Source organism: Gorilla gorilla, chromosome 20, assembly GCF_029281585.2.
Source record: "Gorilla gorilla gorilla isolate KB3781 chromosome 20, NHGRI_mGorGor1-v2.1_pri, whole genome shotgun sequence".
NCBI lineage: Eukaryota > Metazoa > Chordata > Mammalia > Primates > Hominidae > Gorilla > Gorilla gorilla.
This window is the reverse complement of record NC_073244.2, coordinates 53107501-53126563: the sequence shown is the minus strand read 5'-3', so window position 1 is coordinate 53126563 and position 19063 is coordinate 53107501. Positions and strand designations below refer to the sequence as shown.

Below are 19063 nucleotides of genomic sequence, written 5' to 3'. Positions count from 1 at the left end.
CCGACCTCAGGTGATCCGCCCGCCTCGGCCTCCCAAAGTGCTGGGATTACAGGTGTAAACCACCACGCCCGGCTATTTCCCCTTCCTTTGAACCTGATCAGGACTTTGCGATGGCATCAACATGGTGAGAGTGACCCTGCATGGCTTATGAGGCTGGGTTACACAAGGCGATGTTGCTTCTGACTGGCTCCCTCTCAGGATACATGCCCTTGGAACCCATCCTCTAAGCTCCTTGGGAGCCCAACTTAGCCCACGTGAAGACAGGAAGAGAAACAGAGGCACCCCCAGCCCTCAGCCAGCATCAACTGCCAGACAGGAGAGCAAATGCGCCAACAATGATTCTAGCTGAAGCCTCAGACAGCATGGAGCAGAGATGAGGGATCCCTGCAGATTGCAGATGCATGAGCAAAATGCATGCTGTCATTGTTTTGAAACAACAATGTTTGGGGGCTGTTTGTTATGCAGCAATAGACAGCTGTAACAATGCTGTTACTGCTGTGTTCCATGAATGACTGCACTTTGAGTAGCAGGGGGCTAGATCACTAGATAAGCCCCATGGCTTCTGCATATGCTATTTTTCTACTTTTATATTCTTTTCATTCACTTTTTTTTTTTTTTTTTTTTGAGACAGAGTCTCACTCTGTTGCCCAGGTGGGAGTGCAGTGGTGCAATCTTGGCGGACTGCAACCTCCACTTCCCGGGTTCAAGCAATTATTGTGCCTCAGCCTCCTGAGTAGCTGCGACTATAGACATGCACCCCCACGCCTGGCTAATTTCTGTATTTTTAGTAGAGACGGGGTTTTGCCATGTTGGCCAGGCTGATCTCAGACTCCTGACCTCAGGTGATCCGCCCACCTCGGCCTCCCAAAGTGCTGGGATTACAGGCGTGAGCCACCGCACCCAGCCTCGTTCACTTTCTTTACTTGGCTCATTTTTCCTTGTTGCCTCAATTCTCCTCTAAGATCACTTTCCTGACATTTCAGCCTGGGCCTGTTGCCTTCTCTGGGTCCCCTCAGCCTCCTGTGCCTCCCATATCTCAGCCCTGATCCCTCAGATTATACTTCCTCTGTCCCCACCCTGACCATCTTGGCTGTCCCTGGATAGGGATGGGTATCTTCTCCCACTGGTCTGGGAGATCTGGAAGGACAGGCCTGGTACAGACTTGGTCACTGCTGGAAGGAGCTCAGTTAGTGTGGTGCTGAGGACAGCACTGGTGAGGCTGGCCCCCTTCACCCAAACTCCCACTCTCTTCCATAGATTTCACCTCTGTGGCCCAGGCCATAGGATTAGGGCAACTCCCCTTAGACATCGAGTCCATCCTCCAAGCTGTCCTTTTTTTTTTTGAGACGGAGTCTCGCTCTGTTGCCCAGGCTGGAGTGCAGTGGCGCGATCTCGGCTCACTGCAAGCTCCACCTTCCAGGTTCACGCCATTCTCCTGCCTCAGCCTCCCGAGTAGCTGGGAATACAGGCACCTGCCACCACACCCGGCTAATTTTTTGTATTTTTAGTTGAGACAGGGTTTCACCGTGTTAGTCAGGATGGTCTCGATCTCCTGACCTCGTGATCCACCCGCCTCGGCCTCCCAAAGTACTGGGATTACAGGCGTGAGCCATCGCGCCCGGCCTCATGCTGTTCTTGAATAGTGAGCACCTGTTACAAGTCGCCCCACCAGCCTCTCCCTTGTACCCCCCCACTCATCTCTTTCTCCCCAAGAGACACAGGACCCTGGCACTTGTGAAGCATGACCCAGACCCTGGAGCCATGGCATCCAACATCCTCATTCCCCATGACCCCTACTGTCTAGATGTAGCTGCCAAGAGACCCCCAGACTCCCCGGGCCTCTGTCTAGAGAGATAGAGTATCTCTCTGTCTCCCAGGTTGGAGTGCAGTGGCGTGATCTCAGCTCACTGCAGCCTCCGCCTCCCGGGTTCAAGCAATTCTTGTGCCGCAGCCTCCCCAGTAGCTGGGATTATAGGCGTGTGCCACCACACCCAGCTAATTTTTGTATTTTTAGTAGAGACAGGGTTTCACCATGTTGGCCAGGCTGGTCTGAAACTCCTGACCTCAAGTGATTTCCCAGCCTCGGCCTCCCAAAGTGGAAGCGGCTTATTTTTAAGGAGAAAACTCCCGTGGAAAGGAATCAGCACCTCCTCTGTCAACATTTCACTTCTCTGAAAAGACTCTCACTTCCAACAGAAAGTGCTTTGTAAACACAACAATGAGGCTGGGCGAGGTGGCTCATGCCTGTAATCCCAGCACTTTGGGAAGCTGAGGCGAGTGGATCACGAGGTCAGAAGTTCGAGACCAGCCTGACCAATATGGTGAAACCCCGTCTCTACTAAAAATACAAAAATTAGTTCGGTGTGGTGGCGTGAGCCTGTAATCCCAGCTACTCAGGAGGCTGAGGCAGGAGAATGGCTTGAATCCAGGAGATGGAGGTTGCAATGAGCCGAGATCACACCACTGCACTCCAGCCTGGGCAACAGAGTGAGACTCCGTCTCAAAAAAAAAAAAAAAAAAAAGAATGAGAACATGTGGACACAGGGAGAGGAACAATACACACAACAAAATTTAGAAACAGGTGAAAATAATTTTAGTAATATTTTTACTAATACTGATATGCTCAAAATATTATTTCAACAAGTAATCTAAAAATTATTGAAATGTCTTATGTTCTTTTCATCATACTAAGCCTTTAATATTTGGTGTGTATTTTACACTCACAGCACATCTCAATTTGCAGTCCCCATGTTTCAAGCACTAAATAACCATGCGTGTCCGGTGGCTACCATACCGGACAGCGTTGATCTGAAATCGCATCTGTATGCATCACCATCAAATTTGCAGAGATCCCCATCTCAGCAGCACACCTGAGGCTCATCTGCGAAAGCACCTGCAACTTCTCTACAACCTCCCACATCACCTCCGAACACATCCTCATGTCATCTGCAAACACACCCATAGCTCACAGGCCAATGCCTAAATATCATTGCGGGCACCTTCAGAGAAAGCACTTACTAAAGGGGTATACTTGATTCCACATCTGATTTGACCTGCAAATCTCTCTTTCCCTTTACATACATTTGCATCTCATTTGTATGTCAATCTAAATCCACTGGCAGAGCCTCAGATCATCATCTCAAAGTCAGGTGGATGTGGGGCTGGGCAGGCCTCCAGGTGTTCCTCCTCCTGCTTCCTCTGGGGCTCTTGATCCTCCTCCTCTTCCTTGCTGCTCCCCTCCTCCTCCTCCAATATGGTGACCAGTTCCTCCCGCAGTGCCCCCATCTCCAGCCCCAGGCTGCACAGCTGTCCCAGCAGCTGGACATCCACTCGGCGCAGGTTCCCCTGCCGGTAGGAAGGGAACGTCACAGGGATGCCACCCCAGAGAGCAAGGGGTCTCTCCAGGACCTGGGTGAGAGCAGGTCCCAACTCATGTCCTGGCCACAGCGCCTGGGCAGGGTCCTCACTGTGCCCGTGGACCCTAACTGCCTTCCTGCTTCTCAGAGTGTCTCTTGATCTCTAACTCTTCTCTTTGTCTCTCCATTTCATTGTCCCTGACTTCTCTCTCTCTCTTCCCTCTCTTATCTATATCTGTCCCTGTTTCCCTTTGTCTCTGTCCCCATTTATTTTTTGTCTTTCCACGCCCCTGTCTCTCTGTCTTTATGTGTTGCCATTTCTCTGCCCCTGCCTTTGGCTCTCTTTCTCTCGCTTGCCCTCTCTCTGCCCTCCCCAACTTTCTCAAATTCAGTCTGTCTCTCCATCTCTGTTCCTGCTCTCAGTCTCTGCTTCCCACCTCTGTCCCTCTCTTTTGGGATCTCCCTGTCCCCACCTCTGTTCCCGTCCCTCTCTATGTCTGTCTCTCGGTGTCTGTACATGCCTCTCATGTCTCTGCTTCTATCTCTCAGATTCTGTCTTTCGATCTCTGGCCTTCTCTATTTTCGTTCATTTCCATTCATTCTCATTTCCTCTCTTTCTCTTTCCCTTCCAAACCCCTCACTCACCAGCTCCTCCCTGATCCACAGCAGACTATCCCAGGCACCTCCAGTGTCTGCCCCTGCAGTCCTGAGGGTCTGACCAGGGATTTCCACTGGGGAGACCTCCCTCAGGGCCTGGGGGGGTGGGCCCAGCCCCGGAGGCACCAGTCCAGCCTGACTCAGCTGCCTCCACAGCTCCATCGTCTCTGAGCTATGGCTGCAAGGAGCAGGAAGTAGCAAGGTCCAGGGTGTCCTGGTCCCCTGGGGAGCTGTGTGCGTGGTGGAGAGTAAAGGGCAGAGGGAGTGGGATGGGGGTTCCTGGGAAAGGTATCCCAAAGTCCACTCTTCAGAGAGAATCAGCTGGCCTTGTGCTTTTCTTTTTCCTTCTGAAGTCTAACCTCAACTCTGCTCACAGGGTTCAAACATAGCCTCTTGCAGAGGTCTAACTCCACCCCTCCCTGCCTGTCTCAGGCCTGACCCCTCAGGGGCGCTCAGTGTCTGTAGATGCCTGGCACCCTCTGTCCTTCCACCTGCCCCCCACCACCACCACCTCTCCAGCCTCTCCTCAGCCTCCATTTGACCTCTGGCTTGCCCATAGCTTGGTCCTTGCTTGTCCTCTTGGCACGGGTCATCCCAGGGCTTTCCCACCAGTGTGCCTTTGGGGGCAGGAATGGCTCCCAGGGGCACCAAGACAGCAATCCCTTAGCTGGAGTGCCTGTGTCCAGGCTGCTGGCCTAGGGCCAAGCAGCCAATTCTGCTGACCCTGGACTTGCCTATGGGTATATTATCCCTGTTGAGGGTGAGGGCTTCTGCTGTGGAAAAGTCTGGGAAGCACTGCAGGCTTCTCTCGGCCTTGGACCCTTCCTTCAGACCCAAGGTGCATATATATACATATACATAATGGTAGATCACGAGGTCAGGAGATCAAGACCATCCTGGCCACATGGTGAAACCCCGTCTCTAGTAAAACACAAAAAATTAGCCGGGCATGCTGCCGCGTGCGCCTGTAGTCCCAGCTACTCGGGAGACTGAGGCAGGAGAATGGTGTGAACCCGGGAGGTGGAGGTTGCAGTAAGCCAAGATCACGCCACTGCATTCCAGCCTGGTGACAGAGCAAGACTCCATCTTAAAATAAACAAATGAACAATATATATACATGTATTTTTTTTTTTTGAGATGGAGTCTCGCTCTGTCATCCAGGCTGAACTGCAGTGGTGCAATCTTGGCTCACTGCAACCTCCGCCTCCCGGGTTCAAGCGATTCCCCTGCCTCAGCCTCCTGAGCAGCTGGGGTTACAGGTGCACGCCACCACACCTGGCTAATTTTTGTACGTTTAGTGGAGACGGGGTTTCACCATGTTAGCCAGGCTGGTCTCAAACCCCTGATCTCAGGTGATCTGCCCACCTCGGCCTCCCAAAGTGCTGGGATTACAGGCGTGAGCCACCGCGCCCAGCCCCAAGTCCCTTTTACCATAGAAAGTAACATAGTCACAGCGCCCAGGGATTCACAGGTATGAGTATCTGTCGGGGAGAGGGTCCGTTATTCAGCCGCCATACCCACCTTCCTAAACCTGCTGCCCTTCCAGTTTCCTCACGTGCACAGCCACGCCCATCTGCTTTTAGTTTCTCAATCTGTTGGCTTAACCTTCAAAACAGACCCAGGATTTGAGCACTTCTCACCATTCCCTCTGCCCCATCCCCATTCATCTCTTGCCTAGACTGCTACAGCAGCCACTTTTACTGGTCCCCTGCATCCACCCTTGCCCTCTAAGGCAAGGGTCCCCAGTCCCTGGGCCAAGGACCAGTACCAGCCCCTCGCCTGCTAGGAACCGGGCCGCACAGCAAGAGATGAGCAGCGGGTAAGTGAGCATTACCGCCTGAGCTCCGCCTCCTGTCACATCAGCAGTGGCATTAGATTCTCATAGGAGGCAAACCCTATTGTGAACTGTGCGTGCAGGGGATCTAGGTTGCCTGCTCCTTATGAGAATCTAATGCCTGATGATCTCAGGTGGAACAGTTTCATCCCAAAACCATCCCCACCCCACCCCCACCCCCAGTCTATGGAAAAATTGTCCTCCACGAAACCAGTCCCTGGTAACAAAACGGTTGGGGACCGCTGCTCTAAGGTACATTCTCCACCTGGCAGAAATAATCTTTACAAAATGTAAATCCGATTTTGACACTCCCTTCTTACCACTGTGAATAGAATAAAACCCTACCAGGCCTGCACCGTCAGCCCCTGCCCACCTCTCAACCCAGTCTCCTATCTCTGTCTGCAAGCTGATTCCCACCTCAAGGCCTCTCTGCTCTAGAGGCTACCTCTCCCTGCAGCGCTTTTCCCCTAGATCTTTGAATGGCTCTTTCCTTATCATTCACTTCTACTTCAATGTCACCTCTTCAGAGAGGCCTTTGCTGATGGCCCTACACCCAGTCACTTTTTTTATCTGCTTCTCATCAAAATTGCCTTGCTGATTCCTTTGTTTCTTATTCATCCTCTCCCACATCCATCCTCTCCCAGCCCAGAATGTTGACTTCCTGAGAGAGGGACTGGGTCTGTCCTGCTCACCATGGTAACCTCGGCATCTAGAACAGTGCCTGCCATCACGTGGTAGATGCTCAGTAAATATTCTTGGAACTAATGAATGAATAATTCTATCCACAAGACTTCACAATGGCTCTTCATGCTGCGATCTAGCTTTCAACTCCAAACTGGTCTTGAGATCTCACCTCAGTCTCTAACCTTGACGTCTAACCTCTTCACCCACTCTCTTACCTGACCCTAATTTTTAAAAATGACGTGGTCAGCTTTTCAGCCCCCTCATTCCCTGTTTTTAGGAGGTAGTGAGTGGAAGCTGGAAGAATAAGAAAGCTCGGGGAGACTGCAATTGCAGTCAGGAAAGAAAGGTACTCTGCCGGGAAGAACACCCCATCTTCTCCTAGGGAAAGATTGTGGAGTCCTGGGGTTTGTTTTGTTTTTCAATTTTTTGTTTTAAGAGACAGCGTCTCGCTCTGTCACCCAGGCTGGAGTGCAGTGGCGCAATCACAGCTCACTGCAACTTCGACCTCCCCGGCTCAAGTGATCCCCCCGCCTCAGTCTCGTGAGTAGCTGGGACCACAGGCGTGCACCACCACGCCCGGCTAACATTTTATTTTCTGTGGATATAAGGTTGCCCTATTTCTTTGCGGAGATAAGGGCTCCCCTATGTTGCCCAGGCTGGTCTCGAACTCCTGGCTTCAAGCGATGCTTTCGCCTCGGCCTCCACAAAGTGCTGGGTTCACAGGTGCGTGAGCCACCGCGCCCGACCTGTGTCTCGTTTTGAAGCTCAGTGAGAGGGCGCTGTGAGCAATCCCTAAACCCTTTAAGAGTAAAAAGTGCGTGCACCTTTAAGAGGAGGGTTAGAAAACGCGGGGCGTGGCCACAGGAGAATAAGTTCGCGCTGAACCAGGAGAGTGGGATAAGACCGGCCCCTTCCGGTTACGAAACCTTAGCAAGATGGCGGCTCCCTGGGCGGTAAGTGACCGGAGTTCCTAGAGCCCCAAATTTGAAGTCCGCTCTACAGCCTCCGCATTCAGGGCCTCTGTTGGCGGCCACGAGAGCAGAAAGCCGTGAGGCAGCAGGCTAAGCCTGGCAAGCCCCGTACTGGGAGTGCAAACCTGTGGCTACTGGGGGCCAGGAAGGATCTGTGGGGGTCGCAGGCGGAGGAGACGCTTTAGCGAGCGAGAGGAGGCAGGGACTTGGCTGAGAGTATCCAATGGGGATGAGGGAGTGGTTGCCGAAGAGCGACGCGACTAACCAATCAGAGGGAGGGATGACACAAGGAGCTAGTGGACAGGCAAGGGTGGGGCCTGTAGGATAAGACAGCTTGGAAGGGATTGTTCGAGGATGTGGGATTTGGTCTAGAAGACCGAAGGATAAATGTAAGGAAAGTTAGTGGGAGACTGACGAATTTTTACAGAAAACTCAAAAGCATGATGGGTGGGGGAACCAAGAGGTCAATTTGGGGGTTCTAAGGGCGTGATCTGGGTGAAATTAAGAGGATAATTTGAGATATTCTTTCAGAGGATTTAAAATCAAGGAATGAATTTAGGGAAAATTAAAGAGGTTGGCAGCTTTAAACTTTTGAGGAAAATAAGGGTTTGGGTAAAATTATCGAGAGAATTTGAAAAAAAAAAAAGAATTTGGTTAAAGCAAAGAGAAATTGGGGTAGATTAAGAGGAGACCTTGAAAGCAAAATTGAAGAGTTTGGGGGCTTCTTCCCAGTGGCCACACCCCTCGACTTTCTTACTCTCCTCTTCAAAGCTCATGCTTTTCTTACCCTTCTCGGTTCAGGGGTGTCCAATCTTTTGGCTTCCCTGGGCCACGCTGTTCGAAGAAGAAGAATTGTCTTGGGCCACACGTAAAATACACTAACCATAACTGATGAGCCAAAAAAAAAAAAAAATCACAAAAAAAATCCTCCTAATGTTTTAAGAAAGTTTGCATGTTTGTGTTGGGCTGCATGCAGGCGGCGGGTTGGACAAGCTTGGTTGGGTTTAGGGATTGCTCAGAGCGCCCTCTCCTTGAGGTTTGGAGATAAGTTTTTAAGATTATATTTTGGGGAAAGAAAGAAGTCATTTGGGAAAACCCCAGCAGAAGAATTGGGTAATTAAGGGGCAAATCTGTGGGAAATTAAGAGGTCAAATAATGCAGGTTTTGAGTGATAAGGGTTTAGGGGAAAGTTAGAGGAAGAATTTAGGAAAATCAACAATATGTGGCTAGTCAAGGAGAAAATTTAGGGTTCACTAAGGGGAGGAGGAACTTGTAAAAAACATGGGGAAATTTTTGGAATCTCAAAGACAATTTTGAAGTTTTGAAGGAAGAACTTAGGGTGAGTTGGGAAGCAGAGGGATTGAGGTTCATGGAGCAAGAACTGGGGGATCCAGCTCTGTGTCTCCCAGGAGGCTCCAGGCTCAGCTCCTTTCCTCTCCCCCTCCCCAGTCCCTGCGCCTGGTCGCCCCCATGTGGAATGGGCGTATCAGGGGCATCCATCGCCTGGGTGGGGCAGTGGCCCCAGAGGGCAATCAGAAGAAGAAAAGGACAATACTCCAGTTCCTGACCAACTATTTCTACGATGTGGAGGCTCTGAGGGATTACTTGCTCCAAAGGGAGATGTACAAGGTGCATGAGAAAAATCGGTGAGAATCCCTGGTCTGCAAGACCCTGTGGAGACCCTGGCCCACCAGAGCCCAGGTCCTGTCCTTGCCATTCCCAGGCAGCACTGTGGCTTCCAGTGCCAGCCTTGATGTCTCTTGCAGCTCCATCTCCAGGCTGTACCCTTCTCAAGGACTCCAGCTCACATAGGCAGTTTGCCACCCACCAGCTCCACTCGGAGTCTAACTGGCATCTCAAACCTAACATGGCTAAAGCCAAACCCTGATTTCTCCCCTAAAAACATCTGCTCACTCCCAAGCCTTCCCATCCCAGTAAACACTGGTGCTGCCCACCCAGTTGTTCAGGCCAAATTCTAAGGAGTCATCCCTAATTCCTCTCTTTGCTTCCCTGCCCTCCACATCCAGACCATCAATAAAATACTAGAATATCTCAGATTTGACCAGTTCTCACTGCCTTCACCATTCATAGCCTGATCCTTTATAGTTGAATCACTCAATAATCTAACTGGGTTTTTGTTCCCATACTCTTTTTTTTTTTTTTTTCCGAGATGGAGTCTTGCTCTGTCTCCCAGCCTGGAGTATAGTGGTGCAGTCTAAGCTCACTGCAACCTCCACCTCCCGTGTTCAAGCAATTCTCCTGCCTCCGCCTCCCAAGTAGCTGGGATTACAGGCGCCCGCCACCAGGCCCAGCTAATTTTTGTATTTTTAGTAGAGATGGGTTTTCACCATGTTAGCCAGGCTGCTCTCGAACTCCTGACCTCAGGTGATCCGCCTGCCTCGGTCTCCCAAAGTGCTGGGATTACAGGCATGAGCCACCACACCCCGCCAAAATTTGTTTTGTTTTGTTTTTATTTATTCAACCATCCTAATTCGAGTCTCTGAGCCTTTATACTCTGTTCCTTCTCACCACTCAAATCCCTGCTCAAATGTCACCTCCTCCAATTAACACCCAAACTCAGTTAGCCTCCACCATCCCCACCCCTCTGCTCCCTACCCCTCACAGTCAGCCTCTCTGCTTTGTTTGGTCATGGAATTGACGTTCTCTGCAGTTTGCTGTTATTTCCTGGGTTGTTATCTGTTTCTCCCTGTATAATAGCTTGGATTACTGCAGTAATCTCCAGACTGGGCAGGGATGTTATCTGCCTTGGTCACCACTTTGCCCCCAGTGCCCAGCACTTAGGAGGTGGGCAATAAATATTTTCAGCCTGACTGAGTCTGTCTGTGTGCCTGGTTCTCTGGACTCTGCCCCTCTTAACAGCACTGGGGCATCATGAGGGCTGTGGTGCTCCCCAGGCCTCACCCTTAGCTACCATTTTCTCTGCAGATCTTACACCTGGCTGGAGAAGCAACATGGTCCATACGGCGCAGGTGCCTTTTTCATCCTGAAGCAGGGAGGCGCAGTCAAGTATGACCGCTAAGGTGTTAGAACGGGCTGGGGCAGGTGGTGGGGTATCTCTCTAACATCCAGGTTCTGCAGTCACACAGGCTTCAGAGTCCCCTGGTCTCTGGCCTCCTGGCTGTGTGGCTTGGGACTTGTTCCTGAGCTTCAGTTTTGTCACGTGTAAAATGGGATGGTGGTCATTTCTAACCCACAAGGTTTGCTATAAAGAGTGAACAGGGGCCGGGCACGGTGGCTCACGCCTGTAATCCCAATGCTTTGGGAGGCCAAGGCGGGCGGATCACCTGAGGTCAGGAGTTCGAGAGCAGCTTGGCCAAAATGGCGAAACCCTGTCTCTACTAAAAATACAAAACTTAGCTGGGCGTGGTGGCAGGTGCCTGTAATCCCAGCTACTGGGGAGGCTGAGGCAGGAGAATTGCGGGAACCCGGGAGGTGGAGGTTGCAGTGAGCTGAGATTGCACCACTGCACTCCAGCCTGGGGGACAGGGCAAGACTCCATCTCAAAAGTTCAAAAAAAAAAAAAAAAAACTGAACAGAGCTGGGCACACTGGCTCATGTCTGTAATCCCAGCACTTTGGGAGGCCGAGACAGGAAGGTCACTTGAGGCCAGGAGTTTGAGAACAGCCTCAGCAGCTTTGTGAGACCCTGTCTCTACAAAAAATGTTTTAAATTAGCCAGGTATGGTGGCACATGCCTGTGGTCCCAGCTACTCAGGAGGCTAAGGCGGGAGAATCGCTTCAGTCCAGGAGGCTACAGTGAGCTGTAGTCACACCACTGAACTCTAGGCTGGGCAATACAGCGAGACCTCGTCACAAAAAATAATAATAGGCTGGGCGCGGTGGCTCACACCTGTAATCCCAGCACTTTAGGAGGCCGAGGCTGGTGGATCATCTGAGGTCAGGAGTTCGAGACCAGCCTAGCCAATGTGGTGAAACCCTGTCTCTACTAAAAATACAAAATTAGCTTGGCATGGTGGCACACGCCTGTAATCCCAGCTACTTAGGAGGCTGAGGCAGGAGAATCCCTTAGAAGCCGGGATGCAGAGGTTGCAGTGAGCCGAGATCACGCCACTGCACTCCAGCCTGGGTGACAGAGCAAGACTCTGTCTCAAAATAATAATAATAATAATGGCTGGGCGTGGTAGCTCATGCCTTTGCACTTTGAGAGGCCAAGGCAGGTACAGCACTTGAGCCCAGGAGTTCAAGACCAGCCTGGGCAACATGGTGAAACCTCCTCTCTACCAAAATACAAAATTACCCAGGCATGGTGGTGCATGCCTGTAATCCCAGCTACCCAGTGGGACCCTGTCGGGGAGAGTGAGAGATTGACTGTGATTTTGCAATGTAAGAGGCCTAGCAATGCATATGTGCTCAATAATTTTTTTGTTTTTGTTTTTGTTTTTTTTGAGACAAGAGTCTTGCTCTTGTCGCCCAGGCTAGAGTGCAGTGGCACAATCTCGGCTCACTGCAACCTCCACCTCCTGGGTTCAAGCAATTCTCCTGCCTCAGCCTCCCAAGTACGTGGGATTATAGGTGCACACTACCACGCCCGGCTAATTTTTTTTATTTTTGGTAGAGACAGGGTTTTACCATGTTGGCCAGGCTGGTCTCCAACCCCTGACCTCAAGTGATCCACCCACCTCGGCCTCCCAAAGTGCTGGGGATTACAGGTGTGAGCCACTGGTGGCGCCTGGCCTGTGCTCAATGTTTTTCTTTCTTTCCTTCTTCCCCGCCTCCTTTCTCCTTCCCTTTCTCTTTCCTTTGCTTTTTTTCTTTTTTGGAAAAGACAGTTCACATAGACTTCATCTACCCCTCCATCTGGTTTGAGCACTTCCTCTGGCAACTTCCTTAGAAACAGTATACATGTTTGAAAATGTCCCTTAACTTTTGTCCATCTACAAGGATTCTTGCATTTTACCTCTTTGCTCTTATGTTATCTGTAATCTCGCTGACCCTCAGTTTCTAGGTATGTAAAATTGGCAAAACATTCCTTTTTTTGAGATAGGGTCTCCCAGGCTGGAGCACAGTGGCATGATCACAACTCACTACAGCCTCGACCTCCTGGGTTCAAGCTATCCTCCCACCTCAGCCTCCCAAGTAGCTGAGACCACACGTGCAAGCCACCAAGCCCAGCTAATTTTTGTATTTTTTCTTTTTTTTTTTTTTTTTGAGACGGAGTCTCGCTCTGTCACCCAGGCTGGAGTGCAGTGGCACGATCTCGGCTCACTGCAAGCTCCACCTCCCAGGTTCAAGCAATTCTCCTGCCTCAGCCTCCCGAGAAGCTGGGACTACAGGCGCCTGCCACCATGCTCAGCTAATTTTTTTGTATTTTTAGTAGAGATGGGGTTTCACCGTGTATTAGCTAGGATGGTTTCGATCTCCTGACCTCGTAGTCCGCCCACCTTGGCCTCCCAAAGTGCTGGGATTACAGGCGTGAGCCACCGCACCTGGCCAATTTTTGTATTTTTTCATAGAGACGAGGTCTCACTATGTTGCCCAGGCTGGTCTCAAACTCCTGAACTCAAGTGATTCTCCTGCCTCAGCCTCCCAAAGTGCTGGGATTACAGGCGTGAGCCACTGCGCACAGCCAGATGGAGTCTTTTTCTAAGATGGAGTTAGTTATGTCAAGGGTGACCTATACATATTATATAGGGCTGGGGAAGGTTCTGAAGAGGCTGGAGGCCTGGGGCAGGTTCAGGTGCCCTGCTGACACTCCTCTCCCGTTTCCAGGTTTCGAGACAAGGAGTGGATCAGGCCAGATAAGTATGGCCATTTCTCTCAGGAGTTCTGGAATTTCTGTGAAGTGCCTGTCGAAGCTGTGGATGCCAGTGACTGTGACATCAACTACGAGGGCCTGGACAACCTCCGTGAGTGCGGTGGGGTGGAGATGGGACAGGCCTCTATGTTTTCCCTTTGGTGATGGGCTCCAGAAAGGCTCCTGGTGCCATCCCACCCTCTCCCCACCGCAGTCCGCCTGAAGGAGCTCCAGTCCTTGTCGCTGCAGCGCTGCTCCCACGTGGACGACTGGTGTCTCAGCCGCCTCTACCCACTGGCTGACTCGTTGCAGGAGCTCTCGCTGGCCGGTTGCCCCCGCGTCTCCGAACGGGGCCTCGCCTGCCTCCACCACCTCCAGTGAGACCTCAGCTCAGGCTGGGCCCCGTACCCAGGCACCTCTCCCACCTAACACAGATGCAGGAGAGGAAGTGGGGAGGGGCAATGTTGGACAGTTCTCATATCCCCCTGCATCCATCACAAACCTAGAGTATTTATGGTAGATGAGCAGTCACAGTGAGTCTCTGGAAGAATTAAATGACTCCTGGTTTTTCTTCCTTTTTGTTTTAGTCAAAACTCTGTGATATCGACGCTGTTGCAGAACAGCAGGAGCTAGAGCTGCATATTTGCAATTAACACAGTGGGCTTCATGTGCCTGGACAGCTATAAAGATTTTATTTTAGGAAGCTAAGGTTGAAATTTGGGGCCAGTACCTCCCTACACACACACACACACACACACACACACACACACGCTGTCCTTACACTGGCTTACCTCCCTATACACACACACACACACGCACACGCTGTCCTGTACCTCCCTACACACACACACACATGCTGTCCTTACACTGGCTTCCTGTCCTTCTCACCCCTTTTCAGGAACCTCCGCAGGCTGGACATCTCGGACCTCCCTGCCGTGTCCAACCCTGGCCTCACTCAGATCTTGGTGGAGGAGATGCTGCCCAATTGCAAGGTTGTGGGGGTTGACTGGGCCGAGGGCCTGAAGTCGGGGCCGGAGGAGCAGCCTCAGGACACAGCCAGCCCTGTCCCTGCCTAGCCTTCAGCCCTGTCCCCACTCACGTGGCTTCTCAGCGGGCTGCATGGAATGTCTGGTAGCTCACCACACTTGTGGCTTCCATTTGTCTTCACTCAACGTCAGGGTGGGGGAGTGGTGCTGGCCAATCACAGGAGAGAGCGTGAGTTACCAGTATTTATTCCTGGCTGCCCTTGGCTAAAGGTCACAGCTCCTGTCACCCTGTCAGGCAGCCCTTTCCATGCCCCTGTTCAGGCCTGGGGAGGTAAAGGCTCAGGCTGTTAGTAGCCGCAGAGAGCCACACTCACCTTGTCAAGAGACTCTTCTCAAACTGTCCTTATGTGAGTGCACTGCCATTTCTTGCAGGGACCCTGACTGACACGGGGGCTACTACTGACACTTTACAGGGATGGTTCTCCCCTGTGCAGGGCCGCTGTGCCCACTGCAGCACATGCAGCATCCTTCGCCCCACTCCACTCACTAAAGGCCAGTGCACCCCAGGCCCCATGGTATTGCTGGTTATGGATTTATTGACTGTACGTTCCAAATTCAGCTTTTTCAGTTGGCTGTTTTTTGAAAGGGGATAAGCTTTGTCAGTAGAGGGCACCAAACAGGCATTATAGGAGGAAAGGCGCCTCCTTCGTGGTTCTTGTTGGTTGTGCTTCTGCCTCTGGACGCCGTAGTGCATGTGGCTTCCCCAGCACCCAGCTCCTGAAGCACCAGGCGGTCAGCAGCTGCCCTTGGCACCCTCCAGCCCTCAGAAGTTGCGTAGGAGACACAGCGCCTCCACTGAGGCACCTCTCTGGGAATAACATTTCCCAGCACCCCAAATGGATTTCCAGTCAATTCAGAAGCATTTTACCAGTGAAGCCCTCATTATTCCAGTTCACTGTTTAAAGCCAGTAATTCTCTATATTAAACTTTCCCTGTTCAAGTTACTCTGTGGTTTTTCTCTCCTGACTGCATCCTGATGGATATAGAGTTGATACCTGGAGTGTCCCAGGACATGACTCTTAAGATAGGATTCCAGGATTGGTTTGGTTGTGCCTTTGGGCTTGGGCGCAGCGCTGAGCTCTTGCTGATGGGAAACAGGATGCCAGAGGCCCATGGCATGCAATGGCATCATAATCCCACAAGTGCCTGTGGTTGATGGAGATGAGGGACCAACTGAGGCACGTGCCTTGGGACCCCCTGTGGCTGCTGTGCTCAACAGCTGTGCTAGTTGTGACAATTCTAAAGACCAGGGTACTGGATGGATTCTCCAGAGTGCCCTTGAGTGCCCACAGACAGTGACAAGCTTGGGTCCGCTAACTCAGCTCAAGTCACAGTCTGAGAACTAGACAGCTTTCATGACAGCCCCCAAATTTTTTGTTTGTTTGTTTTTGAGACAGTCTTGCTATGTCACCCAGGCTGGAGTGCAGTAGTGCAATCTCTCGGCTCACTGCAACCTCCACCTCCCGGGTTCAAGCGATTTTCCTGCCTTAGCTTACCGAGTAGCTGGGATTACAGGCGTGCACCACCACACCTGTTTTTAGTAGAGACAGGGTTTTGCCATGTTGGCCATGCTGGTCTCAAACTCCTGGCCTCAGGTGATCCACCCACCTCAGCCTCCCAAAGTGCTGGGATTACAGGCGTGAGCCACCATGCCCGGCCCAAAAGTTTTTACTTCTTTGGAATGGGGTCATCTAATTGGACCCAGAGTAAACAGGCGATCTTGAACCCCCAAGTCACTCCAAGCGAGTGACTTATCAGCATCTGAGGAACCTACCAGCCTTCCTGTGCTTAGAAACCTTGTGATGTGGCCAGGCACGGTGGCTCACGCCTGTAATCCCAGCACTTTGGGAGGCCAAGGCAGGCGGATCATGAGGTCAGGAGTTCAAAACCAGCCTGGCCAACATAGTAAAACCCCGTCTCTATTAAAAATGCAAAAAATTAGCCGGGCATGGTGGCGGGCACCTGTAATCCTAGTTGCTCAGAAGGCTGAACCCTCCCGAGTAGGAGGATCGCTTGAACCCAGGAGGCGGAGAGGTTGCAGTGAGCCGAGATTGCACCACTGCACACCAGCCTTGGCGACAGTGCAAGACTCCATCTCAAAAAAAAAAGAGGCCGGGTGCAGTGGCTCATGCCTGTAATCCCAGCACTTTGGGAGGCCGAGGCGGGCGGATCACAAGGTCAGGAGATGAAGACCATCCTGCCTAAGTACTCTACTTCAGTAGAAATAGTGAAACCCTGTCTCTACTAAAAATACAAAAACATTAGCCGGGCATGGTGGCGGGCGCCTGTAGTCCCAGCTACTCGAGAGGCTGAGGCAGGAGAATGGCGTGAACCTGGGAGGCAAGGCTTGCAGTGAGCGGAGATCATGCCACTGCACTCCAACCTGGGTGACAGAGTGAGACTCCGTCTCAGAAAAAAAAAAAAAGAAACCTTGTGATGACCTCACCAGGGGCAGACACCTTGAAAGTGGTTGTCCTTTTTTTTTGATTAGCGATAAGATCTCACTATGTTGCCCAGGCTGGTCTTGAACTCCTGGGCTCAAGTGATCCTCCCCTCTTGGCCTCCCAGAGTATTGGGATTACAGGGGTGAGCCACTGTCCCACCACAGTTTTTTTTTTCTTATGGCCAGCTCTTATACAGAAATAACAGATACACCCCATTCTTCTTAAGACTCACCACAGCGCCCCTTGCTGCCTCTAGACCCATAAATACCTAGGGTGAAATCAGCTTGCTCCAGGTGAACAGGTGCCAGCTAGGACCTAGGCGGGAGCAGCTTTTACACTATAAGAATGACAAGGCTTCACAAATATACAGAGTCAGAAACTTGGGGAATGTGTGCAGAAGGGGATTTTAAGGATGTTACACCAATGAGGGTGGATGTAACACTAGCTCAGGCCAAATTTACTGGCATGAGTGCGCTTTCTAGAGCTTCTGGATTTCATGGGTTACCTTGTGCAACTGGACGTAGTTCTAATAGCTTGCTTGGGTGCCTAACCGGAACTTGGATCCAACAGTGGCCTAAAGTTAATGAGGCAGAGAGACCAGAACTGCCCTAGCATAAGATGGGTGAGGGGAGTCCCAAGGCTTGGGGAGACAGAAGTGTTGGATTGGAATGATCGTGTTCCACCAGCATGTCCACCCTCCAACCATGTTCCCCAAGAAGGCACCCCTTAGTGGCCAATCCCATGAGAGTTAATCATTCTGTATATTGAACTTTCCCTATTCCCATTCCTGTGTGGTTTCTCTCTCCTGATTGGACCCGGACTGAGGCACATGTCAAAGGCAAAAAGAAAGGCACCCTGCGAAGCTTCCTAATGCTTCCAGGAGGAGCAGCACCCCCTGCCCCCAGAAGCTAGATGAGCTCAGGGGGCCTGGAGTCCCTCTCCCCCAGCCCCAGAGTGGAGTGGGCTTGCAGACTCCCTCAGGAGGTGCTCGGGCCCCTGCCCCCAGCCCCTAGCTGTCATTTCCCACTCCAACTATTATTCCATTAATATTCACCACTTCCTCCCCACTCTCTTCCTCCAGCTGTTCCCACAGGCTCCATTATTCAAACTTTGGGGGAGGAAATCAGGGTTGGACAGATCATCAACTGCTGCTGCTGACAGACTGTGTTCCTGCCATGATGGGGACAGGCCTGCCTCAAACCAGGGTGGAGTGAAGGGGTCAGCACAGGCTTAGTGGGAGCCCCTTAGTCTTACCCCATGTCTTGGGAGGTCTTCAGAGAGCTGATGCAGTCCCAACAGCAGGGGCCCCTGGAGGGCAGGGATGCAAACACAGGCAGACACCCCCTCCTGCCCCAAGGGGCTGGATGTGAGTGTTCCCGGAGTCACAGTGCCGCTGGGGGAGTGGAGGGGCCCCGGGTGAGGCTGGCTCCAGGCCGGAGGTTGGGGGTAAGGTAGGAACGGATTCCCACGCTGCTGGGCAGGCAGCCCGGGTGCCGAGAGGGATGGAGGAGGTACAGGGGGTCAGCTTAGCTCCCGGGGTTCCCCGTGGGCCCCACCCCGTCACCCTCTATTGCCCTTGAAGCTCCAGTCTTTTCCTCTCCTGTTCTTCCCCTTGGCTCCCTCTCCGCCTCTGCCTGGCTCTGGCTCGGAAGCCTGAGTCCCTCCCCTCTGCCCTCCACCTGCCTCTCTCAACCTCTCTTTCCCGTGAGCACCCCACAGGGCTTCCGCAACCCCTTATCTTTCTCGCCATCTCCATTTCCCTCCCCCTCTCCCTCCTGGCCACCTTCCCACTTTCCCGTCTGTCTTCTCTCTCCCCCTCAGCTCTCTCCATCGCCTGTCTCACCCCAGTTCTCCTCTCTCTGCTCCCTGGCCGTCTCTTCCCTCTCCACAATGTCTCTGTCTCTCCTTCTCCTCACCAACCCCGTTCCCCCCACCTCACCCTGACTGGGCAGCAACAACAAACATCCCTCTGGCAGGCCCGCCGATCCCTTCCCACTCAGCACATTCACTGCCGCCTCCTGGCCATGGGTGCAGCCGGGTGCCAGCCTCTCAGCCTCCCCATCTCTGCCTCAGTGGGACCCTGCCTCGCCCTGGTCACTCTAACACTCCCCAACCCAGGCCCAGCCCTCAGCCCCACCCTCCCTGGCACCCCCTGGCCCTGGTTCTCCCCTCCCAGGCCTCACAAAGCCCCCGTCTTGTTTCTGTGGCTGCCCCCTGCACCCTTCCCAGCTGTCTCACCAGAAACCAGCCCTAACACGCCAGAGCCCCATCTCTCAGGTCGGCCTCCTGCCCTCCT

The 19063-nt window shown here is 52.2% G+C and overlaps 3 protein-coding genes across 9 annotated transcripts in view; 2 read left to right on the top strand and 1 right to left on the bottom strand.

The window, feature by feature from the left end:
- Window positions 1–2588: 2588 nt before the first annotated feature.
- ERICH4 (glutamate rich 4) lies at window positions 2589–6512 on the bottom strand. 4 transcript variants are annotated; one of them, XR_008673814.1, is made up of 3 exons: window positions 6265–6512; window positions 5535–5618; window positions 2589–3345 (listed from the first exon to the last, which is right to left on the bottom strand). XR_008673814.1 is itself a non-coding variant. In XM_004060797.5 (2 exons), exons 1-2 carry the CDS (start codon window positions 4173–4175, stop codon window positions 3127–3129), a joined length of 393 nt encoding a protein of 130 aa, XP_004060845.1. In that variant the 5' UTR covers window positions 4176–4499; the 3' UTR covers window positions 2589–3126. The 4 variants fall into 4 exon arrangements, 1 of the variants encoding a protein (XP_004060845.1); XR_002003602.3 differs by having other exon boundaries at window positions 6293–6512; XR_002003601.3 differs by having other exon boundaries at window positions 6367–6512.
- Window positions 6513–7414: 902 nt separating this feature from the next.
- DMAC2 (distal membrane arm assembly component 2) lies at window positions 7415–15267 on the top strand. Of its 4 annotated transcripts, XM_055369511.1 has the most exons (6): window positions 7415–7484; window positions 8952–9148; window positions 10449–10529; window positions 13253–13389; window positions 13492–13654; window positions 14176–15267. In XM_055369511.1, exons 1-6 carry the CDS (start codon window positions 7467–7469, stop codon window positions 14351–14353), a joined length of 774 nt encoding a protein of 257 aa, XP_055225486.1. In that variant the 5' UTR covers window positions 7415–7466; the 3' UTR covers window positions 14354–15267. The 4 variants fall into 4 exon arrangements, with proteins under 4 accessions (XP_055225486.1, XP_055225487.1, XP_055225488.1 ...); XM_055369512.1 differs by lacking the exon at window positions 10449–10529; XM_055369513.1 differs by lacking the exon at window positions 13492–13654 and having other exon boundaries at window positions 14176–14300.
- A 3080-nt stretch (window positions 15268–18347) lies between these two features.
- The window catches only part of B3GNT8 (UDP-GlcNAc:betaGal beta-1,3-N-acetylglucosaminyltransferase 8), a 2863-nt gene continuing 2147 nt past the window's right edge, over window positions 18348–19063 (top strand). The window contains exon 1 of the mRNA XM_055369501.2: window positions 18348–19063. This exon is cut by the window's right edge and continues 212 nt beyond it. The gene's annotated coding sequence lies outside the window, so the exon portion shown is untranslated.

Coding starts and splice junctions, on each gene's coding strand:
- ERICH4 (XM_004060797.5), bottom strand. CDS start 4,175: ATGGAGCTGTGGAGGCAGCTGAGTCAGGCTGGACTGGTGCCTCCGGGG. Junction 3,346..4,001: donor TGTGGATCAGGGAGGAGCTG/GTGAGTGAGGGG, acceptor TCCTACCGGCAG/GGGAACCTGCGCCGAGTGGA.
- DMAC2 (XM_055369511.1), top strand. Junction 9,149..10,448: donor AAGGTGCATGAGAAAAATCG/GTGAGAATCCCT, acceptor TTTTCTCTGCAG/ATCTTACACCTGGCTGGAGA. Junction 10,530..13,252: donor AAGCAGGGAGGCGCAGTCAA/GTATGACCGCTA, acceptor TCCCGTTTCCAG/GTTTCGAGACAAGGAGTGGA.